The 25950-nt window shown below is 41.1% G+C and overlaps 2 protein-coding genes across 2 annotated transcripts in view; one reads left to right on the top strand and one right to left on the bottom strand.

Moving 5' to 3' along the window:
* Window positions 1–24524, top strand: part of LOC135792189 (cadherin-related tumor suppressor-like) — a 52438-nt gene extending 27914 nt beyond the window's left edge. The window contains 9 exon segments of the mRNA XM_065302801.1: window positions 9885–10193; window positions 11449–11682; window positions 15099–15419; window positions 15476–15989; window positions 16234–16704; window positions 16707–17339; window positions 17342–19375; window positions 19378–21589; window positions 21657–24524. Coding sequence (XP_065158873.1) covers window positions 9885–10193; window positions 11449–11682; window positions 15099–15419; window positions 15476–15989; window positions 16234–16704; window positions 16707–17339; window positions 17342–19375; window positions 19378–21589; window positions 21657–24234 — 9306 coding nt within the window. The 3' untranslated portion in view covers window positions 24235–24524.
* Window positions 24525–24572: 48 nt separating this feature from the next.
* On the bottom strand, window positions 24573–25876 carry alc (5'-AMP-activated protein kinase subunit beta-1). Its single transcript, XM_065303888.1, is given in 5 exon segments — window positions 24573–24893; window positions 24968–25137; window positions 25140–25409; window positions 25473–25601; window positions 25604–25876. Coding segments are annotated over 5 exon segments (822 nt in total). The 5' UTR covers window positions 25704–25876; the 3' UTR covers window positions 24573–24740.
* Between the last annotated feature and the right edge of the window lie 74 nt (window positions 25877–25950).

Below are 25950 nucleotides of genomic sequence, written 5' to 3'. Positions count from 1 at the left end.
CGGTATTAAAACGCTTCGGTTTGAAGATCGATATTGCGATTGCGCCAACAGCACGATCAATAATTTTCGAATCACATTTCAAATTCACCAACAACTAAGTTGTGCAAATAATTAATAAACTCTCTCGAGAGACATCCGGTCGAAAAACAAAGCCATAAACACATTAAATTTCATCTTCGGATGCAATTAATTAAATGCTAAGTTCTATTCTTAGAATAAATCAACAAACGTCATTTGTGCATGCGCTTGAGCGTTATATTAATTATCTCGTCGGTGAAGGTAAATGCAGAGGCACGCAAAAGAAAATCGTACGCCGGGTTGATTTTACGATTTTATAATTAACGTTTCGAAATGTAATGCAAACACTTTGTGCACACAAAAAACACAGAGAGATACATAATTTATTAGTGCCCGTATGTAATTTGAAAATAATTTTAACTAGCTGCACTACAATTATTAAAATAAAGCGAGAATTTTAAAACGTATCGTGGTGGCTGATATCAATGCTAAATATTTCCACGGTCGTGCTGGAGTTTATCTGCATGCAGGCCACGATGGCACATTAGTGCGCTTGTTATCAATTAAGTGATGCTGCGACGCGTTCTCTGACATTAATTCATCATCGAGCTTTTAGATTATTATTGACTCAATTTCAACATCCGAAGCGTTCGGATTCTCACAGTGGAAAACGAATATTGATGAATATCTGTTTTCGTCTAATTGGTCGTGATTTATTATTTTCCTAGGTTTTATCGAGATGTTAACCTAACCGTTATAATTCGTGAGCATTATTATTTTTTTGCGCATGCGTGTGGGTTGTAGTGGGCGGAGCTTCCCAAACTAAAAACGCGCATATCTTCCGTAGTTTTTGATATTTTAAAACGCCGACAGAAAAATTGCAAAAGTGCCCGCTGGCCGTGCCGCGACACTATTAAACGGCTGAAATAAATCAAATTAATGCGCGCCTTCCTCCCGAAGCGGACAGCGCAAGCAAATGAGGAGCGTGTCGTACACGCATTGTGCATCGACGAAGAGTCGAGAACCACTCGAGGTGATGTCTTCGCCGGGACGAACGAAGTATACCGTTATGCTTAATATTTGCCACACGGATGCGCGAGGCAAAGCAGCAAAAGGAATTTTTAATTTCAGCCTAATTGGATGCTTTTCGATGTTGATTCGGTTATATTTATGTTTTTAATTTATAGTGTTTTAAATCTTAATCTACTAGATGTGCACTTTGAACACATTGTATACGTAAAACTAATTTGCCGAAACTGTTTGTCCTGTAGTGTGTAGAGTGCATTCCAGTCGGCGACACGCGCTGCTTCAATTTATTTTAGCGCTCGCCTCTCGAGTTTCAATGGCTTTCAAAAAGAGTCCAGCAGCTGTACTTTCACTACTCATTCTCTTATGTACATACGTATACATTCATGCATAGATAGTCCCTTCGTTCGTAGTCAAATAGATATTTTCTTGCTCTGCGTTCAAGTCAAACAGTTAAACTGCTTCGAGAGTCTTATCGAGTTAGTTTTCTTTCGAGAGGACGAAAACCACTAAACGAATTTGCCTCTGGCTGCACGAAGTTACCGCTGCGCCGCTTTAATATCGCCATCAAAACTTGGCGCGCATTCGTGCGAATTCTAATCGCCGTCAGAGTCGGTATCGCAAGTCGAGACCAAGTGTCTAATTGGATTCCAAATTGATTATTTTCCCGATTTGCGGATCCGGACTATTTCGAGTCGTTTATCTCTGCCCTCGACGTACGGTACTGGCGAAATTGGATTCCATCCGAGAATTCTCACCGTGCAACTTTTATTTCTATCAGATTTTTTACTTGAAATTACAACTGAAAATTTCAAAATGTTTGTATGGTTTTATTTAAAGAAGTGACAAGCCACACCCGCGAATAGCTGCACTACCGTCTGCGATAAATAAAAGAAATGGTTAGTAGGCGGTAGGTATTGGTTCGGTATCCGAAGTCAATGCATTGCTTGATCTCAAGTGTAACAAGGGAAATCATAACGAAGATTAATACCGCAATGCGCGGCGCCGATTTTTACACATCTCCGCACAAACCAGCTGCGATAAATGTATTGTCCGACATTCGATTTGATTCACCCACTAACGAAGCGCGCGTGATAAACGAGCGCCGCTTTTTTATTTGTTTTGCGCGCCGGCGGTCTGGCAGGCGATTTCCGTTATTACGATTTATGCAATGTGTGTATACGTATCGACATCGGCGCATCATTAATCACATGCGCGCGCGATTGTCGTGTGCGCATGCGCAGTAGTTTACACTCACGCCTTCCATTTTGGGGCGGAGCTATATTAACATAATAACACTTTCTGTATTGTTTACATTGATGCCTTTGGTTTGGTGTCTTCTATATTTACTTTACGCCTTTTCGCCTTGTTATATCAGTGTTGATTTACAACGATTTATGTGTTTGCTCATGCACATGCGCATTATACATGATTAACAACTTTCGTCTACAAATACGAAGAAGCTTGTTCGGTAAAATAAAAAATTTAAAAAAAAAATTTGAAAATTAAAAATGAAATTTTATTTCACTACAATTTTGTTTGTGACTATTCGTATTTTGTCCAAAGTCCGATTGGATCAGCTCGTGGTTTTCGCTGGTTTTTAATGAATTCACTGTATGTATATGAAGCAATGAAGCGCGCAGCGATGACGATAGCGTAGCACACACCGCCGGGCCAAAGCGATGCGAGAACGGCGGCCATTCTGGTCTAGCATTCTCGAAACGCGCGCCGGGCACTAAGTTAAGTGGAATGACGGCGCGGCAGATTCCAACCGGTGTCTTGTTACGAACATGTGTTCAACACGGTGCCATTAAAATGGTACCATTTCACACACGGATTCACCTCGCCCCGATAATAAACTATTTATGTGTATTATTCCTCCGACGCCTACAAAACAACTAATTTTCGATGATATCTGTGCTTGAACTTTGCGTTTCACATTTTTTCTAATTTAATTGAATTGCTATGATAAGGCGTCGGTAATTTTCACCAGAAGAGACGAATTATCGATGTGCTAAAACCGGATTACGAATGCCCGGTTCAAAAAAGCTGCGCGACGACAACCGCAGCCGCAGTCGGAGCGATTAAAAGCTCCCCGTGCGCCGACGAGATTTTATACGATATCATCGTGTCTCGCGTGACACTCGAATGTCGTTTCGGCCTCATTGATGGGTCTTCCTAACAAAACGAGTACAAAATATTTCACAAACAAATAGATATATCAAATGACAACGCGCAGCACAAAATTTTTAATTTTTTTTGTTTTTGAGTTTTTTTTATTTGATGTTTTTACATGCACCAATACGCATTTTACTTATTGTCGAATCAGGTCCGAACAAGGTGTTCGATTTATGTAACTTATCGCCCGATGCGCATCTCGCGATTCGCCATTCAAACGCGGGCGCTTGTCGCGCGTGTGAATGCGTACTTTGGGCGCAATTAATTTTATGTACGAGCACGCCGGCCCCAAGACGACAACGAGGACGCGCTTGTAATTGTATTCAAATATGTAATCTACCAATCTGGGTCGCAACTCACCGGCCTCTACCACTTACCGTGTGCGACGATATTTATGCCCTTCGCGTCGACGACCCGCACGAATTGCGCACGCATTATGATAGCAGAAATTTTTATTGAAAATTTACTGGAAAACGAGAAAAAATTTGTAAGCTTTAAACCAAACATGTAATACAATATTAGAATGATTTGAATTTTGAGATTCTAAGATTCCATCGTTTCCGCATGGCTTGTCGCTGTTGCCTTTTCGTTTATCATTGCCCGAACGAGCGTCTCTCGTAGCGGGACAGTTCGTTATGTAAGTTGATTGTACGAACACGACAAGCGCCCCTGCCGGCAGCCGAACATCCGAGGACTTTCGAAGCCGTGTATATCATTCGCTGGCATGCCGGACAAAGTATTGTCGAGGCACGTCGGGCGTGATGAGTCTTAAAGTGGTGCGCGCACGCAAACACGCTGATATCGCCGCCCATCGGACGGCGTGTCATAGCTTTCGAGTGAATCGACAGGAACCAACGAACCGCATGCTGGACACACTCATGTATTAATCAGGGAAAGACACAGGAAAAATCATTAAAAAAAACAAATTTTACTGAAAAATTGAATGCCCGATAAGCGAGTAACCCATTAATTTCGATTTAATTCCATTTTTTTTAATTTTACGATTTCATAAAGTTCAACACCGATCAGAAACAAACCACGATTATAAATCAAAATAACGGACCGTAATTAATGTGTTTTTCGGCTTCATATTCCGGAATATTATTAAACATTCCGAATCTCGAGTGTGTGATAATAATTATCGCATCAATCATGCGATAAATTACATGTTTGCTCGCGGATGAAAGTCGAAAATAGAAAATGAGTGTTTTTTTTTAAATGGTTGCTAATTTATGCAGTGTTTTATGAAGTGCACACACATTGAAAGCTTTGTTTTGTGCTCGCCGAGTCGGCAAATCGTACTTGTCAGTTACTAAACGCACGATGCGCGCAATTAAACGTCGCGCACTCGCGGATCTGTAGTGTAATATGAACAGACTGCCCACACCATCAACGCGCAAGCACATTCCAGCCGTCGTGTTACCGTTGTTTCGGTTCTGCGCCGCCGTTTTATTATGTTGCATAATATGAAGCAATTTTCCGCGCCGGCGCCGCGGCGACTGATAATTCGGCGTGAAATGGTATCACGCGCATAGCGCACGCAATAATTAATTTAATAAATGCTCGCACATTCGGTAACGGCTGCCACAAAGAATCTAATTTATTTTGTTAATGCGAAAATTAGTTTTTACGCCGCTCGCGTATTGTTCGAAATGCAATGAAATTAAAGCCGATTTAAATCTTAGATTTAATCGCATTGCGAATGCGAATAGCGCGCAGATTTTTATGTAAATATTAATCTACGCTCAATCGAAGGTATTTAAAATTTTAGCACGACATTAAAACGCGGCAAATTATGCGCGTCCCAAAGCTACACACACACACTGAAAGAGTAAAGCTTTTTTGTTGCTCATTCCCATGTTTTTATATTTGCACATATTTGCATACGCACGCTATTTATTCGTTTTCGTATTTAGTTTCAGTGGTGGCGTTTTTGTTTGCTCGCGCGATATTTATTTTTACGCGCCGCTTGTTTTTGGCCGGAGCGCCCTTTTTTTTATTTTTGGTTTGTTTGCATTTATTTGTATGTATCTTGGTTTTGACAGCGAAATCGCGACACGTTTTCGGAACTCCATTTAAATAAATAAGAAATAACCGAGGATGTAAAGTTCGGGAGTTTATTATATTCGCGCTGCATTCGAAGAATTCAATTAAAATACACACGACGTTTTATTGCCCACAAGTATAGTTATTAAACACAAGTATGAAAAACTTAAATAAAATTTTCTTTTTCCGATCGTTTTTCAAAGTTTGTTTACTTTTAAAATTTAAAACTTTCTGATGCCACAAAATAGATTTTGTCCGCGTGTATGCTGAAAACGTGTTTTAGGCAGTGGCAGTTTTTTATTTGTTTGTATTCTTATTAAAACTTAATTAATCACTCGCTTCCTTGTAGTTTCTTGCGGCCGATGTTTTGTCTACTAATACGCTTCGAAATAACTCCGCGCTGCGCGCATTCGAATCTCCGCGTGTTTTTTTTTTATTATAAAATTATGCTCGCCCTGCGCCCGGTCGTTTGTTTGCCCAAACTCGTTGATAATTTGGTGAATTTGGAAACGCGTTATGTGCATTTCGGGCTGCGGCGGGCGGACGGCAGGTGGTTGAGCGGGAAGTGCAAAGCTGTCGGCTGCGCGCTTGTTTTTTTTTATAAAAATGAATTGATTTTTATATTCTGATTTATCCATGGGCGCCTAGGTTTTTAATAATTGTCTCATTTACAAAGATTTGCCTGCGCGGGCAGCCGCACTAATTAAAGAAAATGACTTTCGATCGAATGCCCAGTTAATTTATCGATCTCTTCAGTTGCTTTTGGTTGAGTTTTCCCTTTTAATGAACACAATAATTATTGATTGGTGCAACAATAAATTATTTTCAGCTGGACTTGTTGCAAGTTGAACGTTGGATGGGCTGTTGCATTCAGGTTTATGGCAAATCTAAATTAGTGTTGCGTGTATGCTCATAAAGTACATTAAAACGCGTATGATAAGAAGATTCCAATAAATATATGATAGGAGCGCGCACGGTGCCGCCGTGCGGCCGCCGATACATATACACGAAACGCTACTTAAAATTGTTCATTCGCTGATTAACAACCCGCGCTTGGAGAGTCACCGCGCTCGGACGGTGAAGAAGGTGAAGAGATTCGACGAACGCCGATTTCTAAGGCACGCCAATCCGAGTGCACTCCAAGTGAGAAGTAATTTACTATTTCACGCAATTAGTACTTTTTTCTGTTTTGAAGATATTGCTTTATTTTGCAATTGTGGAAATAACCCTACTAATATTATAAATGCGAAAGTCCTGATGTTTGTTACACTTTCACGCAAAAACTACTTAACCGATCATCATGAAAATTTGTACACATATTCTTAGTGGTCCCCGAATGGTTGCATAAGAGCTACTTTTTATTTTAATAATAAAAAAATTATTTTTTTAAATACGCGATAAAATAGTTTAGCCAATAATACCTCACCATCTGGCTATTTGACTACTTTAACGTCATCTAGCATTCCAGCAATGAAGCTCAAACCTAGTATAGTACCATCACATAATATTATCACACTGTATTACCGACGTAAACGCTACGTCAACATCAAATCAATTGACTACACTATGGAACTGTACACTATACTTCCATAGACTATACTTTCAGCCATTTTAAACTTCCCCTTAATTCTACTTCATTGTTACTTCTTCTGTGACTGCAGACGCGTACGGAAGCAACTTCATTATTTTAGATATTCGCGAGTGAAGCTGCGGGTTAAAGCTGGTAAAATTATAAAAATGCTGCTCTGATCTATTTGTGTTATCTGCTGAGTACACTGTGGCGCAGATGACGTCGAAAATTAATTTATAATTACACGTTGCACGGCGGAACGCGCTTAAATTTTTATTAAATAATTATAGGCGGCGTAATGGCGAAGGACGCCAAAACGTAGGCGATATAATTAAGCAGTATCATTAAGTCACTCCTTCCGATACGGGCGGCGATTAGGCGGACGCGCGTACCGTCGAATTTCTTCAGATCACCGAGTGCGATATGCAAAAATCAGATGTGGATCGACTTTAATAAATATCGAATTTTTCGTCAAAATGAACGCATTCTTCTGACTATGACGTGAGGAACGGACATAAACGCGCGCACAGGATGCCGGAGCAAAAAGAGAAGAAAAAAACATGGTCGATGGTCGATGGTCTCAAGGAGCGCAGACGAGAAGAAACCAAAAGCAAGTCGAGTCATGCAATATTTAATATTTTTAATGAGGCGAATAAATTTTTGGGTTGTTTATGAATACATTATTATAATGTTTGGTTATACGCGTATCTTGATGCATGACATACCGAAATACAGGTACGTACCTAGCAAAATACCAACAACCAAGTTTTTGGCATCGTCTGAAATAATAATCAATCCCAGATCGAAATAATAAACGATAGTACAGCTACGTCAACATCAAATCCAATTGACTACACTATGGAGACTGTACACTATACTTCCATAGACTATACTTTCAGCCATTTTAAACTTCCCGCCATTCTACTTCATTGTTACTTCTTCTGTGACTACAGACGCGTACGGAAGCAACTTCATTATTTTAGATATTCGCGAGCGAAGCCAAGGGTTAAAGCTAGTTACCAATAAATCACTAAATTAAAAAGTGATTTTTATTTATTTTCCGGTTTTTTGGAATTTTTTGTTGCCGTGGCGGCCATTTTGTGTGAATTTAATTGAAATTTGCTCGCGCGTGCTTTAATTGGATTTTATTAATTGCGATCCAGTAATAAGTAATGGCGGCGTTCGATAATGTCATGTGAAGCCCTAAACAACATGCCGGAGATATTAATTTTCACTTTGTGCGCACACACCTCGCATGCAAAGCTCTCGAGGACTTCGAGCCAAGAATACGTGGAAACGCCATGGCGAGTATTCCTACCTTAGCCGGGAATATGGAATATAAGCTCGTTGCAACACACCGCACGTAGTTCGAAGCTCCAAAGAGTTATGGCCGAGGCGTTAAACTACGTGCAGGCGAGCTTTTTTCACATTTTCACATCGACCAAATCTCGCAATTATTAATTTTCTTACTACCTTTGCAATTGATTACACGAACAAAAATGAGCGCGAGTTGGATTTATGAACAATATGGGATTCATGGGATTATACTGGTTATTGCGTGGAGTCAGATTGAAAAGTCGTTGGTTTGGTTTCGTGCTGTTGAGCTTTTCTTGAGCTCGTCTCGACTTTGAAGTCGGCTGGGGTCCGCACGGCATTTATCGGGACCGCGGGCCGCCTGAGGTGCACAACGATGCATGATAAATGCGCTTTATAAAAAATATATGATCGAAATAAATGGTTAGATCGGTCGACGAGATCGGCGGCGCGCCGAGCGATGACCGAAGAATGGCCGCTGTAGCGCGGCGCGCCATGGCGTGGCGTTTGACGTGATTGAGAGATAGTGGGACGACGCTGCTGGGCTACCAACCACCACACCACCCGAACACGGCAATGACCAGGGCATAATCGCGCCCGGAATTAAAACATCCGAGATCCAATCGGACGAAACAAGAACTAAATCAGTTTGATCCGGGGGGACATTTTCTTCTACGCTTCTACATCTTGTCAACCTAATGTTACAAGTGTCGTGATATCGTTTTATCTTCTTTCTTGAGCCTAAAATTAGAAAATTAGTTGAATTATTAGTAGAATTGTGGATTCTTACGCACATAGTTTCTTCTTATGGTGGTGATAGCCATTCCTGTCTGGGTTGTGAACGCAGTGTCGCCGGTGGTATGAAGAAAACGTTTATTTGTTCGCAATTGTCGAAGTTTTTCGAAGCGGGCCCCAATCGAGACAGGCCGAACGATTTTGAAATATTTGCGGGCTTGGGCGACTCGTTTAGCGGCCGAAATGAGCGCGGCGGGAATGCGCGCGTGTGGATACGCCGAACTCCGGCGGTGCCTCTTTGACGCTCTGTTTTCGGATTAATTCGACTCGAATACTAATGAGCACGCCGGCGAGTATTTAAAAATGCGCTGCCATTCGGGAATGCGCCCGCCAAACCACCCGAAACTCATTATATAACCGGACATTATCGCCGATTTTTGCGCGCTGATTCGTCACTCACTCACGCATGCGCATTCGCAACTCGTGTGCATTTATTTGAATATCTTAGCCGCACAATAAATACAGTAAATTGATTTGATAAATGATGGACGCGCCGCAAAGGGTCATACAATGTCTGCACGTGGTATTTCGCTTATTGGGCGCTCCGGCGCGCGTTTGTTGGTTCATTTAGCTATTGCAATATAAACAACTCTTGCGTGATTGCGTCTGCGCTCTGTGCGAGTCGAGATCTCGGAGGCCAGAGAGGTTGGAAACAAGAAGCGGCGCGCATTCCACGCACGCACACACATTCGCCGCCCGCCCGGCCGTAATCACATTATTTATTCACATTACCAATAGACCGATGCCCCTCGCAAAGCTCGCGCACCTCGCCAACCGATAAGTCAAAGTGCGACGTCGATTCAGATCGTAAATTTTCATTTTTACTCCAATGCGGTTACTGCTAGGAAGTATTTATCAGGGTACGAATCTAATTCTAACCTCAATTTTATTTGCAATTTGTTTTAATTATATTTACACAACTATTTAATAATTACAGGTGCAAATCAACGTGTTGGATAAAAATGACAGTCCTCCATCATTTGCTGATTCCACGCTGACATTCAGTGTCTCTGAAGATTTGGGCCAGGGTTTCACCGTTGCGAGGATCCAAGCCCACGATCCAGATTCCATCGGAAAATTAGAATACTCACTGGTCTCGCCAAATATCACCGAGTTCACATTGGATGCAAACACAGGCGTCCTCAAGCTTGCGGATACGTTGGACAGGGAGGCGCGAGATATCTACACGCTGACGGTGCGCGCCAGCGACGGCATACAACACACCGATGCCACGATTACAGTACAGGTAGGTTCCAGCCAGGCAACATACTGGCACTGGCGTTATTGAACAATCAGCGTAATCTATTTAGACATAGGTATCAATAACTCAGCCGTCGACTGACACACGGCAAACACACACCCGAATGTTGTACATGGCATACAACAGACAAACGAACCCGATGCGAAGAGAACAACGGGGCGACCCATCTGTACGATCGCGAACAACTTCCGCATTACTGGTGTGCTGCAGAGCCACAGTACTGCAGCAATGCATCATCATTGCGAGTGCAAAGTGCTCTTTTCCTTGCATAACATCCACCGGGCGTTGCAATTCCACACATAACCTCAACAAACCATCGCTGTTGTAGGCAACCCTTTACACATTTTGATGTCATTCGGTATTTGCTGTGTTATCTGTCGTGGACGCTCACATAAACACTCTACTGCCGAACACATCGAGTTAGTTAGGCGCGCAATACGTATAGAAAAGCGTAGCGTACGGCCTGCCCGAAGAAAGATAAGTGGCAGCAATTTCTGTATTTGACATGTGACAGGTGAAAAAATTACATCGTTTCATTAGCGCAGCGCGAACTCACAACAAACTCTCGAGTGTAGAGCGAGGCGTAATAGCGTGGCATCGAATAATTTAAATATCGGATGCGAACGACGGTCATTTCACCTCGCTTCATTTCATTTCAAAGTCAGGTTTCTGGTCGCTAGTTTATCGTTTCTGGTCTCTGATTTCTGATTCCAAACTGCTAGAGCCACTGGGTTGCCACTGGGTGTTTGTAAACAATATCGGCATTAGATTACGATTTATTATCGATCAAATAATTTATATTCTCATCTATGACCAAGAAGTTTAAAAAAAAAATTTTTTTTTCTTCTAAAATTTTAAATGTTGATATAATAGTTAATTAGTCTTTAAATTATCTACAAAATGACACCACACTCAATTTTCCGCGATGTCTGAGCCCTGATTTATCACACGGAAAATATAATTTAAATAAATAAACCTCTGCTATTAATTCGTTTCGATTTTTGTGTAACATGATCAGTTTTAACCTTAAAGACTCGCATAGATAAAATCTTGTTTGCTTAATATACGTCTATTAACTAAATATCGACCCACCGGCTTAGGCAATAACAAATATACCCCGATTAACAAAACCGGATTCCGTTAACACGCGTTTACGGCAGCGCAGCAAGATTCGTTTATGATTCTAAGCGTGGAGATAACGCAACTTAAATGTCTATCATTCGGTTTTTTTTTCTTACAGGTGACAGACACGAATGACAATCCACCTGCTTTCCTGGAGAACGCCTACTCGTTTGACATACCGGAAGACGCACCTCGTGGCTACCGCGTCGGCGTCGTGCGCGCTGAAGATGCTGATGTCGGGAGCAACTCACAACTTACCTACACAGTTATCTCCGACTGGGCCAATGATGTATTTTCGCTCAATCCACAGACGGGAGTGTTCACTCTTACCGCCAGACTAGATTATGAAGAGGTAAGCATTTGTATTTTTCAACATTCCAAAATGGCCGCCCGATTAATATCAGAATTTCCCCCAAATATTATGCCGAGTTGAACGTTTTTTAAGTACTGCGTTGAGTTTTGCGGTTGATGGTGCGCAGTGTGTTTAGTGAGGAATTTTAAACTCGAAGAGCTGTGTCCGTTGTCGAAGCTCGCGAGCTTTTTACCTCCCGGTGGCTGGTGCTACCAGCGTTTTATTATTTCGCTGGCCGGCGGCCATCTCTTCCCTGAAACGCAGCGAATGACAAAAAGTCGTCGGGCGTGTTCGCGTTCGAAACGCGAACGCATTTAGCGGAACTGTCGCTTCGCCGTCTCGCCAGTTTTTGCGCGCCACAAGATGCGCGCTGGAGAACAATTAACGACTCGACAAACAAGTTAAAGACCAACTAACTGTCCGACGCTGAAATACTGATAATGCCCCCGATGATTTTATAGTCAATACAATTTCGCTTTTCAATTACTCGTGACTTTTTGTCGATGACGAGAAATGTGTAGGAGCGTTTAACGCAATTAAACGATAACAGACCATAATCATTATTGAATTATTGAATAATAATCGCGCGATGGTGTGATGCATATTTGAATCACACGATTGCTTTATTATGCTAAACGCGTGCAAATGTTTAACACGCGTTGCGGAAATGTTTGAAAGGTGAAATTTACGATGACAGCACGAAATTTGGATGTTTTGCATGTGTGCAAATACTTGAACAAATTATCTTTGAGAATTATTGTTTGTGTTTCTCGTTTTACTTTGATTTATGTCTTGGAAAATTGAAAATTAGTTTTGCACACCTTGATTTATTGTGATCCAAACCCAAGACTTGCAAAACATCTTCATTAATGTTAATTTTGATTATTTGAATCTTACACAGAGGAATATGGTTTTGATGCAGTAAAAAATGATAAAAGCTTTCGAATATATGCGTTTTTGATGATCAAATATAAGTTTATTAGTTGATTGGAGTATGAATCGAATACGTTTGATGTTTTCAAGATGGCGCGATTGAAAGAAGACATGTAGCGATGAGAAAATAGCAGGCATTGGTCGATGGATTTTTAATAAAAGCCGAACAAAAAGTCAAAGAAAACAGGACGGCACGGCACGTTGCTCAAAACTATCATACCATATAAAGCGCTGGCCGGATCGAAAACGACAATCGAGTAATATATTATTCAATTATACACATTTATACCATTTATCTTGGCGCTCGGCGGACAGCGAGCTAGACAAACAAAACGGCGCGCAACATTTATATACGTACATATGCGCGAAGCCTGTCGATATTTATGAATTAAAATTATTTACGAGTGGCGATCTAACGAGTTTTTCAGCGCACCGCAACGCGCGCGCTGGATGTAATTTCAGACAAAGACGCGACTGATAAATAGTCGCACGCTCGCGTCAAAGCAAACACTCCGCGAAACAGTGCATTTCATTTCGCGAAATTCTGCACATCATTTCTGGATTGATGTGTGGACGGCGCTCGCGACTTTTTCCACGCCGACATTCTTTAACCGGCGCAAATGCGCGCGCCGCGCACCGCGAGCCTATTAACAAAAGTTTTATCGCACTTCCCGTCATTCTACTTCATTGTTACTTCTTCTGTGACTACAGACGCGTACGGAAGCAACTTCATTATTTTAGATATTCGCGAGCAAAGCCAAGGGTTAAAGCTAGTTTATTATAAAAATCTCTGTTTTTTTTTTGTGTTCATTGTGGTTGCTCATGTTTTTCGTTTCGTGCAACGAAATTCGATAACGCATCTGCATCTGCATTTTCTGGCAGCGGCGTCGGGTAATTATTTTAATTCGGACACCTTGCAGGTATTTCATATTCGGGCAAGCCTCGCGCACACCGGAGAACTGCTTTTATTCTTTTATCTGAAATTTTATTTTTTTTATCTACCGTACGCCGAACGCGCGTAACTACGTGGAGTAATTTTACATTTATCACGGGCTATAAAAACCAATTTATCATACGAAGTATGTCTTCCTCGTAAATTTAACTCAGCAGATGAACCGCCTAAAATTTAAAATCTAGAAATCAAAATATATGCTTCACCTCACCACAGCCAGCTGAATGAATTAAAATTTTTAAGTATTTCTTTGTCAGCGCACATACTTTTTGTGCACTTGTGCAATAATTACACTTTTATTATTTTAATTGTTTTATTTATTATAAAGCAATAAACTTGCGCGGATCGGAATGCGGCGTTTACAGCCACGAAAAACGTCGCGCAGAGCAAATTTATCGTTTAATTGCGTTAAACTCTCCCGTCATAATTAAATATTCGTATAAATCTATCACGTTAATTTGCTTTCACAATCGTGTGCGCGCAGTGTGCACGATTCTCAAGCCTTCCAGCCTTTACTCTCTTGGCGATTTTTCGCCACGAGCGCGTACACATTTTGTCTATGTCTCTACCCGACGAAAGCCCATGGTTTACAGCGCGCAATTTCGAAAAATCGTCGACAATCCCAACTTTAAGTCAAGTCATGCGGAAAACGGAATGGTTTACAGGTTTGTGCAGTTTTGTACAGTTAGTCGGCAAGACGAAATTTAATTAGTTCCTGCAGCCATATTGCTAGTTTGGTGTGTGTTTCTCTCGTGGCACGCACACATCACGTTCACATAAATATACGCTCGCCACCTTAACAACAACAACAACAACAATAATGTTGAAGAACAACGAGGAATTGCGCACACACAACAAAACTGCATCAGCAAGACAAAGCGTTGCTTGCTAGATTTCTTCTAGATCATAAAGTTAAAAGTTTCTGGTATGTTCGTGTAGGATGATGGGATGGTGTTCAAAGATGCAAATTATTGTATTTTCTGGAAAATCTAACCATATTTAACATTTAATGCTCAATTTTGATTTTTGCGTGTCACAAACTAACGGCACCACAGACTGTTTGTTGAGCTTTTCGTAAATTATGTAATAACGACATAAACGCTCAAAGCAACCCATACATGTCTACAGCGAGCCACACGTGTTTAATATTTGAATAATCTATATATATATATATAAATGAATTGCTGTTCGTTAGTCTCGCTAAAACTCGAGAACGGCTGAACGGATTTATCTTATCTTGGTCTTGAATTATTCGTGGAGGTCTAGGGAAGGTAAACGATCCAAACTTGATAGAAACAAAGTTATTAGTTAATTACTTCAAGGCGCGACGCGTAATAGTAATGATTTCTTTTGTCTGAATACGGTTTTTCCTATTAGTATTCAATAGTTAAAATTATATTTTTTAATTCTTTAATTCTTGAACTTATTCAGGCGACAATAGTGGTGAAAGATGTCAACGATATGTCTCCGGAGTTCATCACAGGGAATCAAACGCGTGGCCAGTAATACCGCTGAATACAGTTTGTAACAGCCGTGGAGCTGGGGTAAGACTGAGAGACGCAACGGTTACATCGAATATTACTTGATTAACGACGCGGACCGCCCGAGCGGCGCGTTTTCTTTGGGGCCTGTGGATGGGTTACTGCGAGTTGCTGGAAAAATCGATCGCGAACGCCAGAGTCGGTATGTCCTACACATCGAAGCGAAAGATCGGGGTGACCCGCCGAGAATTACAACTTCTGAGTTGGTTGTCACCGTTTTGGACGAGAACGACAATAGTCCCGTGTTTGACCCGAAACAATATAGCGCCACTATTGCAGAGAATGCTTCAATTGGAGCCAGTGTGCTTATGGTATGCCATAAATAATTGTTTTAGACGTTTAGCTATTTTATTTTCCATATTTATAGGTCTCTGCAACGGATTTGGACGATGGTCTTAACAGTCGCGTGAGATTTTCTATAGTAAGCGGTGATAAAAATAGAGATTTCTCCGTTGCTGAAGACACCGGTATAATCAGAGTTGCTAAAAATCTCAACTTTGAACGAAAATCTAAGTATATGCTCACTGTAAAAGCTGAAGACTGTGCGAGTGATGTTGATGGCGGCATTGTCCGTTCTGATCTAGCACAAGTTTCAATCACAGTCTCTGATATAAATGATAATCCTCCAACTTTCCTTGATTCCCCATACCTTGCATATGTAACAGAAAATGTGCTACCACCCAATGGAGGCTACGTTATCACCGTGCAAGCATTTGATGCGGACACACCACCATTCAATTCCCTGGTGCGGTATTTCATCAAAGAAGGCGACACAGACATATTCAGGATCAACGCATCCACCGGCGAGCTGTCCCTTTTGCGCGCGTTGGACCGCGAGATCCAGGGCGAGTACTCGCTGTCCCTCGTCGCCATGGACACTGGTAGGTTACCGAAATTATACAAATGACGCGCGCATTCGCTGATAAATGCCGGAATGCGTCGCTAATGAACATCATTATCTGTTGGTCCGTTGATATTTTATGTCGCTTTTTAATGCACACAATAAAGTACGATAAGCAGCGACACGCGGGAATTTACGCAACTCAAAAGTGAAATAAATGATCTGCTGTTGGGTTCATTTAGATTACGCCTTCTTTTGAATCCTAACGTTTTGTTTCTTTACAGGTTCACCACCTCTAACAGGCTCAGGAACAGTAAAAATCATCGTGCAGGATGTCAACGACAACACGCCTGAGTTCAAACGGCAATCATATCGTGCAACCATCAAGGAAAATAGTCCTGTCGGGTCATTGGTTTTATCACCAACAGCAACCGATAAAGATATCGGTTTAAATGCAAAACTTCGGTATAGTCTTCTCGGCGATAAAGTTCATCGCTTTAAGATCAACTCAGTGACTGGTCAAATTACCACCAATTCTAAATTAGATCGTGAAGAGGAAGACTTTTATCATTTTACCCTCATGGCTCAAGATGGTTCTACGACAGAACCACGCGCTGTCACTGTGAATCTCACTATCATCGTTGAAGATGAAAACGACAACGCGCCAACATTTTCCGCTAATAATTATCATGTATATATTCCGGATCAAAATGGTGCTGAACAATTCATATTTGGTGCTAAGGCAGTTGATCTTGACAAGGGGAAAACAGTAAGATTATTTATAGAATTATGGGTGACAATTCCAATCTCTTTAAAATCAATTCGAAAACTGGTGTGATCAAGACGAACACTATCTTATCAAAAACCGGTAAGGAAAACTTTGTGGTTGAAATTGAAGCAATGGACAATGGGGTTGTTAAAAAATCGGCTAGGACCATGTTGCGGGTACATCTAAAACCATCAAAATTGTTCCCTACATTTTCTCCTTTATCTGATAATCAATTCAAGTTGATGGAGAATGTTGAAGAAGGTCGTACTATCACTAGACTAAGGGCAACGTCAAATAAAAAAGGTTCCGCTGGTATTATTCGGTACGACATTGCTGGAGGGAATATTGGGGATGCACTACAAATTGACAAGGTCACTGGAGAGGTACAAGTTGCTGCGCAAGGTTTAGATTATGAAGCAACAGCCACATACGAAGTATGGTTTGAAGCGCGAGATTCTGATGATCCTCCACTTAGGAGCGTAATGATGTTGACCATCAACGTAACAGATACAAACGACAATCCTCCGATAATGACACGTTCAATGTACAATGCAACAGTGCTTGAAGAAGAAACACCTCCGTTGTTAGTTGTGAAGATATCCGCGACTGATGTAGACTCGGGTAAAATGGAGAAATCCTTTACAAACTTATTGACGATTTTGATGGCATCTTTGAAATAGATGAAGAAAGTGGTGAGGTATACACCAATGCTAAATTGGATCGTGAAGAAACTCCTAATTATGAACTAATCGTGGAAGCTATCGACCAGGGAACTCCTCAATTATCCGGAACAGCAACGGTGGTTATTAATGTACTAGATAAGAACGACAATCCTCCACGTTTTACAAGACTGTTTAGTGTTAATGTGACTGAGAACGCCGAGATCGGTTCATTTGTAATCAAGGTGACAAGTTCTGACTTGGATGAAGGTGAAAATGCAAACGCTACCTACAGTTTAACTGAAAACCCAGGTGATAAGTTTAAAATTGATCCAGCAAGTGGTAACGTGACAGTAGTAGGTATGTTAGATCGCGAACAACAAGACGAATATATACTCAAGATTTCCGCTGTGGACAGTGCGTGGAGAGCGGAGACTCCATTAACAATTACAATTCAAGACCAAAACGATAACGCACCGGAATTTGAACACTCTTACTATAGTTTCAATTTTCCCGAACTACAACGTAATATTATTTTCGTGGGTCAGGTATCTGCCACGGATAGAGACAAACAAGGACCTAATGCAGTTATTAGCTATTCTCTTCAGCAACCATCAGATTTATTCAGTGTCGATCCAGCATCTGGGGAAATCTTTAGTAAGAAATCACTAAAATATAAACACGCACAGTTTGAGCCATCACCTGAGAATGTATACTCGTTAACAATCCTCGCGACAGATAACGGCAAGCCACCGATGAGTTCAGAGTGTTTGGTTACAATCAATGTTGTGGATGCAAATAATAATGCGCCAATGTTTAAACAAAAGAGTTATCTGACATCAGTCCCACAAGATGTTGTACCTGGCCAGAAACTGGTGCAAACGATAGCTGTTGATGAACAAGATTTTGGTATTAACGCAGAAATTGGATATACTATTGTTGGAGGTAATGGCAGTAGTATTTTCGACATTGATCGAAACACCGGGTGGGTTACGCTGAAAGCAAACGTGCATGGAGTTGGAAACACATACAATATTATTGTCAGGGCTACAGATAAAGGTATACCACCTCAAATGGACGAAGTACCTGTCTCGTTAATAATTGCAGGAGAGAACACACATTCTCCTGTTTTTACCGCATTGAGGTATCAAGTGATTGTACCTGAAAACGAACCTTTGGGATCAACTATTCTTACAGTTAATGCGGTTGACGCTGATGATGGCCCCAATGGATTGATTCGATATGAAATTTCTGGTGGTAATGCAAAATCAGAGTTTGCGGTAGATGCCCAAACAGGCGCAGTCACCATCTTGAAACCCTTAGATTATGACACTGTACAAGAGTATCACATAAACATCACAGCCACAGATTTGGGCTTTATTTCTAAAAAGGCAACAGCAATGTTGACCATAACGTTAACTGATATCAACGATAATTCGCCGATCTTTAACCAAAGTATTTATGAAGGTTACATCTCAGAAAATCAGCCTCCAAAGAGTTTCGTTTATCAAGTGAAAGCTACAGATATAGATAGTCTTAAGAACGCAATCATCATTTACACAATATCTGGAGGGACTGGTATGAATGTATTGACTATCGATTCTAAAACAGGAATTGTCCGCACCAAAATTGCTTTTGATTACGAAGATGTCAAGTTGTACACGTTAAACATCATTGCGTCAAACCCAGATTCTCCAATGTTTTCGTCAACTGTTCTCAGGGTTCATATAACAGGCGTTAACGAATTTTATCCCAGGTTTGTTCAACCAGTCTTTCATTTTGATGTGTCTGAATCCACGGATGTTGGAACTTCAATTGGTCGGATTCAAGCTTCTGATCAGGATGCTGGAGAAGATGGAAAGGTTTATTATCACTTTGTTGGGTCTTCCAATGACAAAGGTTTTGCAATCAACTCGGCAACAGGCATCATAACAGTGTCACGAAATTTAGACAGAGAAACTCAATCCAGAGTTGTTCTTACTATTCTTGCAAAGAACGCCGGGGTATTCGTGGAAATGACACAGATGAAGCACAAGTTATTGTCTCCATTCAGGATGGTAATGATCCACCTGAATTTTTGAAGGTGTTATATGAAGCACAAATATCTGAAGGTGCTTCGATTGGTTCCAAGGTAATCAGCGTTAAAGCTGTTGACAAAGATGTTCGACCGCAAAATAATCAATTCAGTTATTCAATAATTGCGGGTAATATTGACAACGCATTTAAAATAGATCCACAAAATGGCGAAATTGAAACCATGAACACTTTAGATCGCGAAAATATTGAATTGTACACTTTGACCATTGGAGGAATAGATACAGGTATTCCACCTCAGACAGGAACAACTACAGTGAAGATACATGTTACTGATGTTAACGATAACGGCCCTGTTTTTGACCCGTCACAATTGGTCAGTAAGGTTTTGGAGAACGAACCACCAAATACCAAGATTACTGTTTTGTCGGCAAGAGATCCCGACCTTCCACCAAATGGTGCACCGTTTGCTTATAAAATAATCGGTGGCAAGCATCATGACTTTGTACGACTAGAAAAGCATACTGGTTTGTTAGTGACCACGAGGATAATTGACCGTGAAATTATCCCTGAATTAGATCTCATTGTTGAAGTGGAAGATAGTGGTAGACCTAAACAAAGATCACAGTATAATTTCAAGGTGACTGTGTTGGATCAGAATGATAGCCCATCAAGTCCCCGGACAGCTCATGTTTTAGTACATTCATTTAGGGGTGAATACCCGATTGGTAAGATTGCTCAGGTGCAACCCAACGATCCTGACATCACAGGTGACTACAAATGTAGAATCGTACAGCGTGGCAATTCGATTGAATCAATTTTAAGCATTCCAAGTGGTTGTAATTTGTACACTAGCAGAGTATCATCCTCCATGGGACATTCCCTGTCGATTGTGGGTAATGATGGGGTGCATGGCGACGTAACTTCCACAATTACCGTAGAATATATCAACTTTGACAACGCAACTATACAAAATTCAATAACAATTCGGATGGTTAACATCACAGCCACGTATTTTTTGGGCAATTTCTACAAGAGTTTCCTGGATGTTCTCAAGTCAACATTTTCATCTTCGGACCAAATTATTCTGTATGGTCTCCAGGAACGTAATAAAACTCTGGAGTTATTTTTTGCTGTGCGGGAACCAACATCTAATGGTCTTGGGTACAAGTCGAAGTCATTCATTACAGAAAAGGTCCTGAAGAAACAATCTGCTTTGAACAACCTCTTCCAACAAGAAGTTAAAATTAATTATAATCCATGTGCAAGGAATACCTGTGAACATGAAGGGTTGTGTTCAGAATCTATAGTTATCCGTCCACAGACCAATATAACAGATTCTCCCAGTATTATTTTCACATCACCACAAGTGGAACACGAATATAAATGCCACTGCCGAGAGGGTTATGACGGTTTGAACTGCGAACGTAAGCAAGATCCATGTCAACCCAATCCCTGCAAATCCGGTGGACAATGTAGACGACAAGGATTTGGCTTCCAATGCGTTTGTCCATCAAATAAAGACGGCAAACTTTGTGAACTGGAACATGGGGATGTGTGTTCGGACAACCCATGTAGGAATGGAGGATCCTGTAGAGGAAGTCCTGATGGTTCATCATTCTTCTGTTTATGTCGTCTGGGCTTCCGGGGAACTCAATGTGAGACATTAGTAGATTCCTGTAGACCTAATCCATGTTTACACGGAGGGTTGTGCATAAGTTTGAAGCCGGGTTATAAATGTGCTTGTACTGAAGGGCGGTATGGTCGACATTGTGAAACATCTACGTTTGGATTCAAGGAACTCTCGTACATGACTTTTCCCACTCTTGATGCAGCCACCAACGATATTTCATTCATTTTTGCCACAACTAAACCCAATTCACTGCTGGTCTATAACTATGGGCTGCACACTGGTGGAAGGAGTGACTTCGTTGCGGTTGAACTGGTCAATGCGGAAGCTGTGTTTTCTTTCGGTGGCGCACGTACGGCCATAACCAGTGTGCGAACAAAAGGTAAAAACAATAATCTCGCTGATGGCAACTGGCATAAAATTACAGCTACGAGAAATGGGAAGGTCATTAGTTTGAGTGTGGGTGCTTGTACTGATCAGGGCGATGTTTGCGATGAGTGCAAACCAGGAGATTCGTCCTGTTATGCTGATGATATTGGTCCAACTGGGTATGTTATATTATATTAATCAATGTTCATAATTCCTTAATTACATTGACAAATAATTTATTTACAGCACACTAAATTTTAACAACAACCCTGTGATAATTGGAGGTTTGCCAAGCGCGGATCCCATTCTGGAGCGACCAGGTCAAGTCCATTCTGATGATCTGGTTGGCTGCGTGCATAGTGTCTCAATCAACGGTCGCCAACTTAATTTAAGCCATCCTTTGGAATCATACGCTGTTGACCCCACTTGCGGGAGAAAGGGCACCTGTAAAACTTCTTCCGACACTTGTGGAGAGCAAGGAACTTGCTTGGATCGTTGGCATAGTACTAGTTGCATTTGTGGTCAGAATCTGTTAGCACCGGACTGTGAATCAGCATTGCAACCAATAAGTCTTAGCAATGGTGGCTATGTGGAGTTAACTATCAGTAAAAAACATCGCAGGATGCAACTCTTGGAAAATCTCTACGGAGGATCCACATGGCATAATAGCAAACGTAGTATTGACAAGAGAGCCGTACTTGTTCCAGTCAACAACGCTGTGCCTATGAACACACCACCAAAACGAATGAGTTTGCTTTTTAGAACTATCCAACAAAATGGTGTGTTATTCTACGCAGCAAGTAACAAGCATTACACCAGCTTGGAGCTTAGGGATGGTAAAATTGTCTACATGAGTAAACAAAACAACATTGTCAATATGTCTGATGTTCATCATGTGAATGATGGCAAATGGCACAATATTACTCTGTTTTCACACCACAGAGAGCTTAAAGTTTTACTGGACAATCAAAAAATAGGTGATGTATTGGACACAGCAGGAGTACACGACTTTTTAGATCCATATCTTAATTACCTCTCCTTGGGCGGAGTAGCATCAAATGTGTACTACAGCACGCACAGTACAAACAAGCAGTTTGAGGGTTGTTTGGTTAATTTTACCGTAAACAACGAGATTCAACCCTTAAACGGCTCTGGTAGCATTTTTGCACAGGTTGTCTCGAAAGGAAAGATAATGCGAGGTTGTAATGGTTTAATTGGTCTGGGGGCAGTTGTTGCCCCTGATCCTTTAAGTATTGGTATCACTTTAGTGATCATTTTCTTTGTGGTGCTATTGGTTGCCATTTTTGTCTCATTCCTTGTATTCCGATTGCGCAAACAAAGTAAAGAAAAAAGTGGAGTCCCTGGCAGCCCAAGTAACATCCACAGCAAACAAAATGGCAACTCTACAGTCATCAACTCTAATGGTCTCTTGAACGGAGAAAACGTTTTGTCAAGATCGTTACATGTCAATGAATCAGCTATGGCATACCATTCTGAAAACGGCGATGTCATTCGTGGAATTGGTGGCCATCCAATCGTTGGTCCTGAATTATTATCGAAGAAATTTAAAGAAAGAGATATTATGCCTGGAGATTTACAAAGATCTCAACGACCTGATATAATTGACAGAGAAGTCCTCCAGAAGCCACAATCTTTGAGAGATTTGCCGCCGTCAGTGAACCATAGCCATGATCACGTATCCAACGACTTGAATTCAGAATTACCTGAACACTACGATTTAGAAAACGCCAGTAGTATTGCCCCATCAGACATTGACATTATCTATCATTATAAAGGATATCGGGAAGCGGCCGGCATGAGAAAGTACAAAGCTAATCCTCTGCCAGGTTTCCATCATAAACACGCTGGAGCACAGGGTCAAGCACAACATAGACACTCTCCGCACCATCCCAGCAGTTTTCCATCTCGTGGTCCACCTGTAAGTGGATCAGGATCAAGGCCTCATCAAAGTACTCCTCTTGCCAGATTAAGTCCCAGCAGCGAAATGAGTGCACAACAGCCTAGAATACTGACATTGCATGACATCAGTGGTAAACCTTTACAGAGCGCATTGTTGGCTACAACATCTTCATCAGGTGGCGTAGGTAAAGACGTTCTGCATTCAAACAGCGAGCGAAGTCTTAACAGCCCTGTAATGTCCCAACTTAGTGGGCAAAGTTCAGCGAGTAGAAAGGTTTCTGGGCCACCACCTGTGACACCAAACAACCCAGGCATGAGTTTAACTGCTGAGGAGATTGAAAGACTGAACGTCCGGCCGCGCACGTCAAGCCTAGTATCAACCTTGGACGCTGTATCAAGTTCAAGTGAAGCACCTAGAGGATCGGTACATAATCATCTATCACATTTACATCATTCTCCCATACCAGAAACCCATCACAGCTCATCAACAACCGACGAAAGTGGAAATGATAGCTTTACGTGTTCGGAAATTGAATACGACAATGCGTCGCTGGCAGGTGATAAGTACAAACAGAATGAGCCAGAGAGTAGGCGCAGCAATAGCAGCATTAGTAATAAGAACAATATAGCGCCGCCATCCTACGATGGGTTTGATTCATCTTACAGGGGATCGATGAGTACTCTGGTGGCTAGCGATGATGAGTTGGGTGGACTCTATCGACCTCCAACTGGTTCCTCCACGAATACAGCGCTGGGTTGGGATTATTTGTTGAATTGGGGACCCAACTTTGAAAGTTTAGCGGGTGTGTTTAAGGATATCGCCGAATTGCCCGATAATGTAAACGGATGCGTTTCCAGTTTGCGACTGACAAATGCAAACAAACCTTCGGAGGAATACGTGTAAGCTGTATCAAAAGTGTAAATTGAAAACGAAATCGAAGTGACTCACGCCTTGTATCAAGGTGCAGAATATGTGAAATTGAAGACGATTTCGTTTCTTGCCATATTATTATAAAAATGTATTATTTTGTGAATATTGTCACGTAGCTCCTAAGTTCCTGTCAACGCCTACACCTACATCTACCTAAATAGTTTTATGTTTCTATAACTTGTGTGTAAATATTGTGTATTTCGTTAGGTTATTTGCAGTAGTGTAAAAGAAAATGTAATAAATACAAACATTTAAAAAATTAATTCATTAATAGCAAATGTTGAGGTAATACACTCAAGCAAAAGAATCAATAGACTTAGATTATCATGTTATTTCACATCATCCACCAATACAGGTGCCCATACATCTTAAAAACCTAGTTTAAATCTGAATGAATTACAAACCCATAGAAACAGATTTAAAAATAAAATTCTTTGATTTCGATTAAAGGTTAAATAGCAGATTTGTGCTTCTATGCTCTATGTTGCAATCGGTTTGTACAGTAGCGTGGTAACATACTTCTTTCGGTATCTGTGTGTCGCACTCAGAACCATTACACCATCTTTAATTGACAAAGCATATAAATGGTTCAGCATCACATGATTGGGTTCCGGGAGTAGTGTCGGCTCACACTAAAAACACACACACATCAAATCAAATCAAAGAAATATTGGGTTCTTATTTTGTAGGTTATTCAATTACTTACAGATAATGGTGTATCTTTATTGAGAATAACTTGTAACAAATGTGGTGGTAATATAGGTGGCCCTGGTACTTTCTCCCAAGGCTTACTAACAGGAATCTCTTGAGAATACTCTTTCTGTAGATCATTTCCGGAATTCTCACTGTCTTTATCCAAAGCTTGAAACACTTCAAGTCAGACTTCCTCACAGATATCAGATTGTTCTTTTCTCCAATGTCATCTTCTATGACTTTGGTTGCTGCATCATTCTTCCACTCCCCATCAACATAGTACTTGAACTGATGCTCTCCTTCGGGCAGATCTATAATTGTCATAAAGTTGCCATGACTCTTTACCATTGGTATGGTTTTCCATTCAGTGAATGTCCCACAGATAAACACTTCATTTCCGCCGCCCTCCCAGCGGAACATCGTGGGTGTTTTGTTGCTGGTATTTATCTGTGTACCTATATTCAAGCCCATCAATTAATTATACATTATAGAAACATTTTAGCGCACACAACACTTACCTTCAGAAATTGTATTTGCTCTGGGTCTGATAATCTCATGAGGTGGTTCACGTGACGATGGCTTAGTAATTGTTGGTGGCTCCTCGTCGTCCTGTGAGCTCTGGAGGACCAGCTTATGCTCTGGTTTTTGTCGAAGGTAAATGCTTGATTCTCATCTTTAAAAGGTGAAGATGGCACTACCTCGCCATGCTTAGGCCGTTCGCGTTGTCCAGAAGTTCCAGCGTTACCCATGTTTCTCGAATGTCTATTAAATGTAACGCATGAATTTATTCGCGATCTACTTACTGCCCAATTACATTATGTAAATACAATTAGTGTTGCTTTATTCGTTCAGTGTTGACACGAACATCTGAGCTTGATCACAACGCAGTTCATTTGATTCATCAACCAGTGAGGTGACAAACCTGACAGTTTGACCTAAGAAAAATATATTAGATGGCAGCATAAGTATAAACCAGTTATATTAGTTATATGATTG

The sequence above is a fragment of the Atheta coriaria genome, unplaced genomic scaffold (assembly GCF_025399875.1).
Source record: "Atheta coriaria isolate IRGN ID8LTWV9N9 unplaced genomic scaffold, Caltech_Dcor_3.1 hic_scaffold_5_pilon, whole genome shotgun sequence".
Lineage (NCBI taxonomy): Eukaryota > Metazoa > Arthropoda > Insecta > Coleoptera > Staphylinidae > Dalotia > Dalotia coriaria.
The sequence above is the reverse complement of the archived record's forward strand: the minus strand, read 5'-3'. Positions and strand labels throughout refer to the sequence as shown.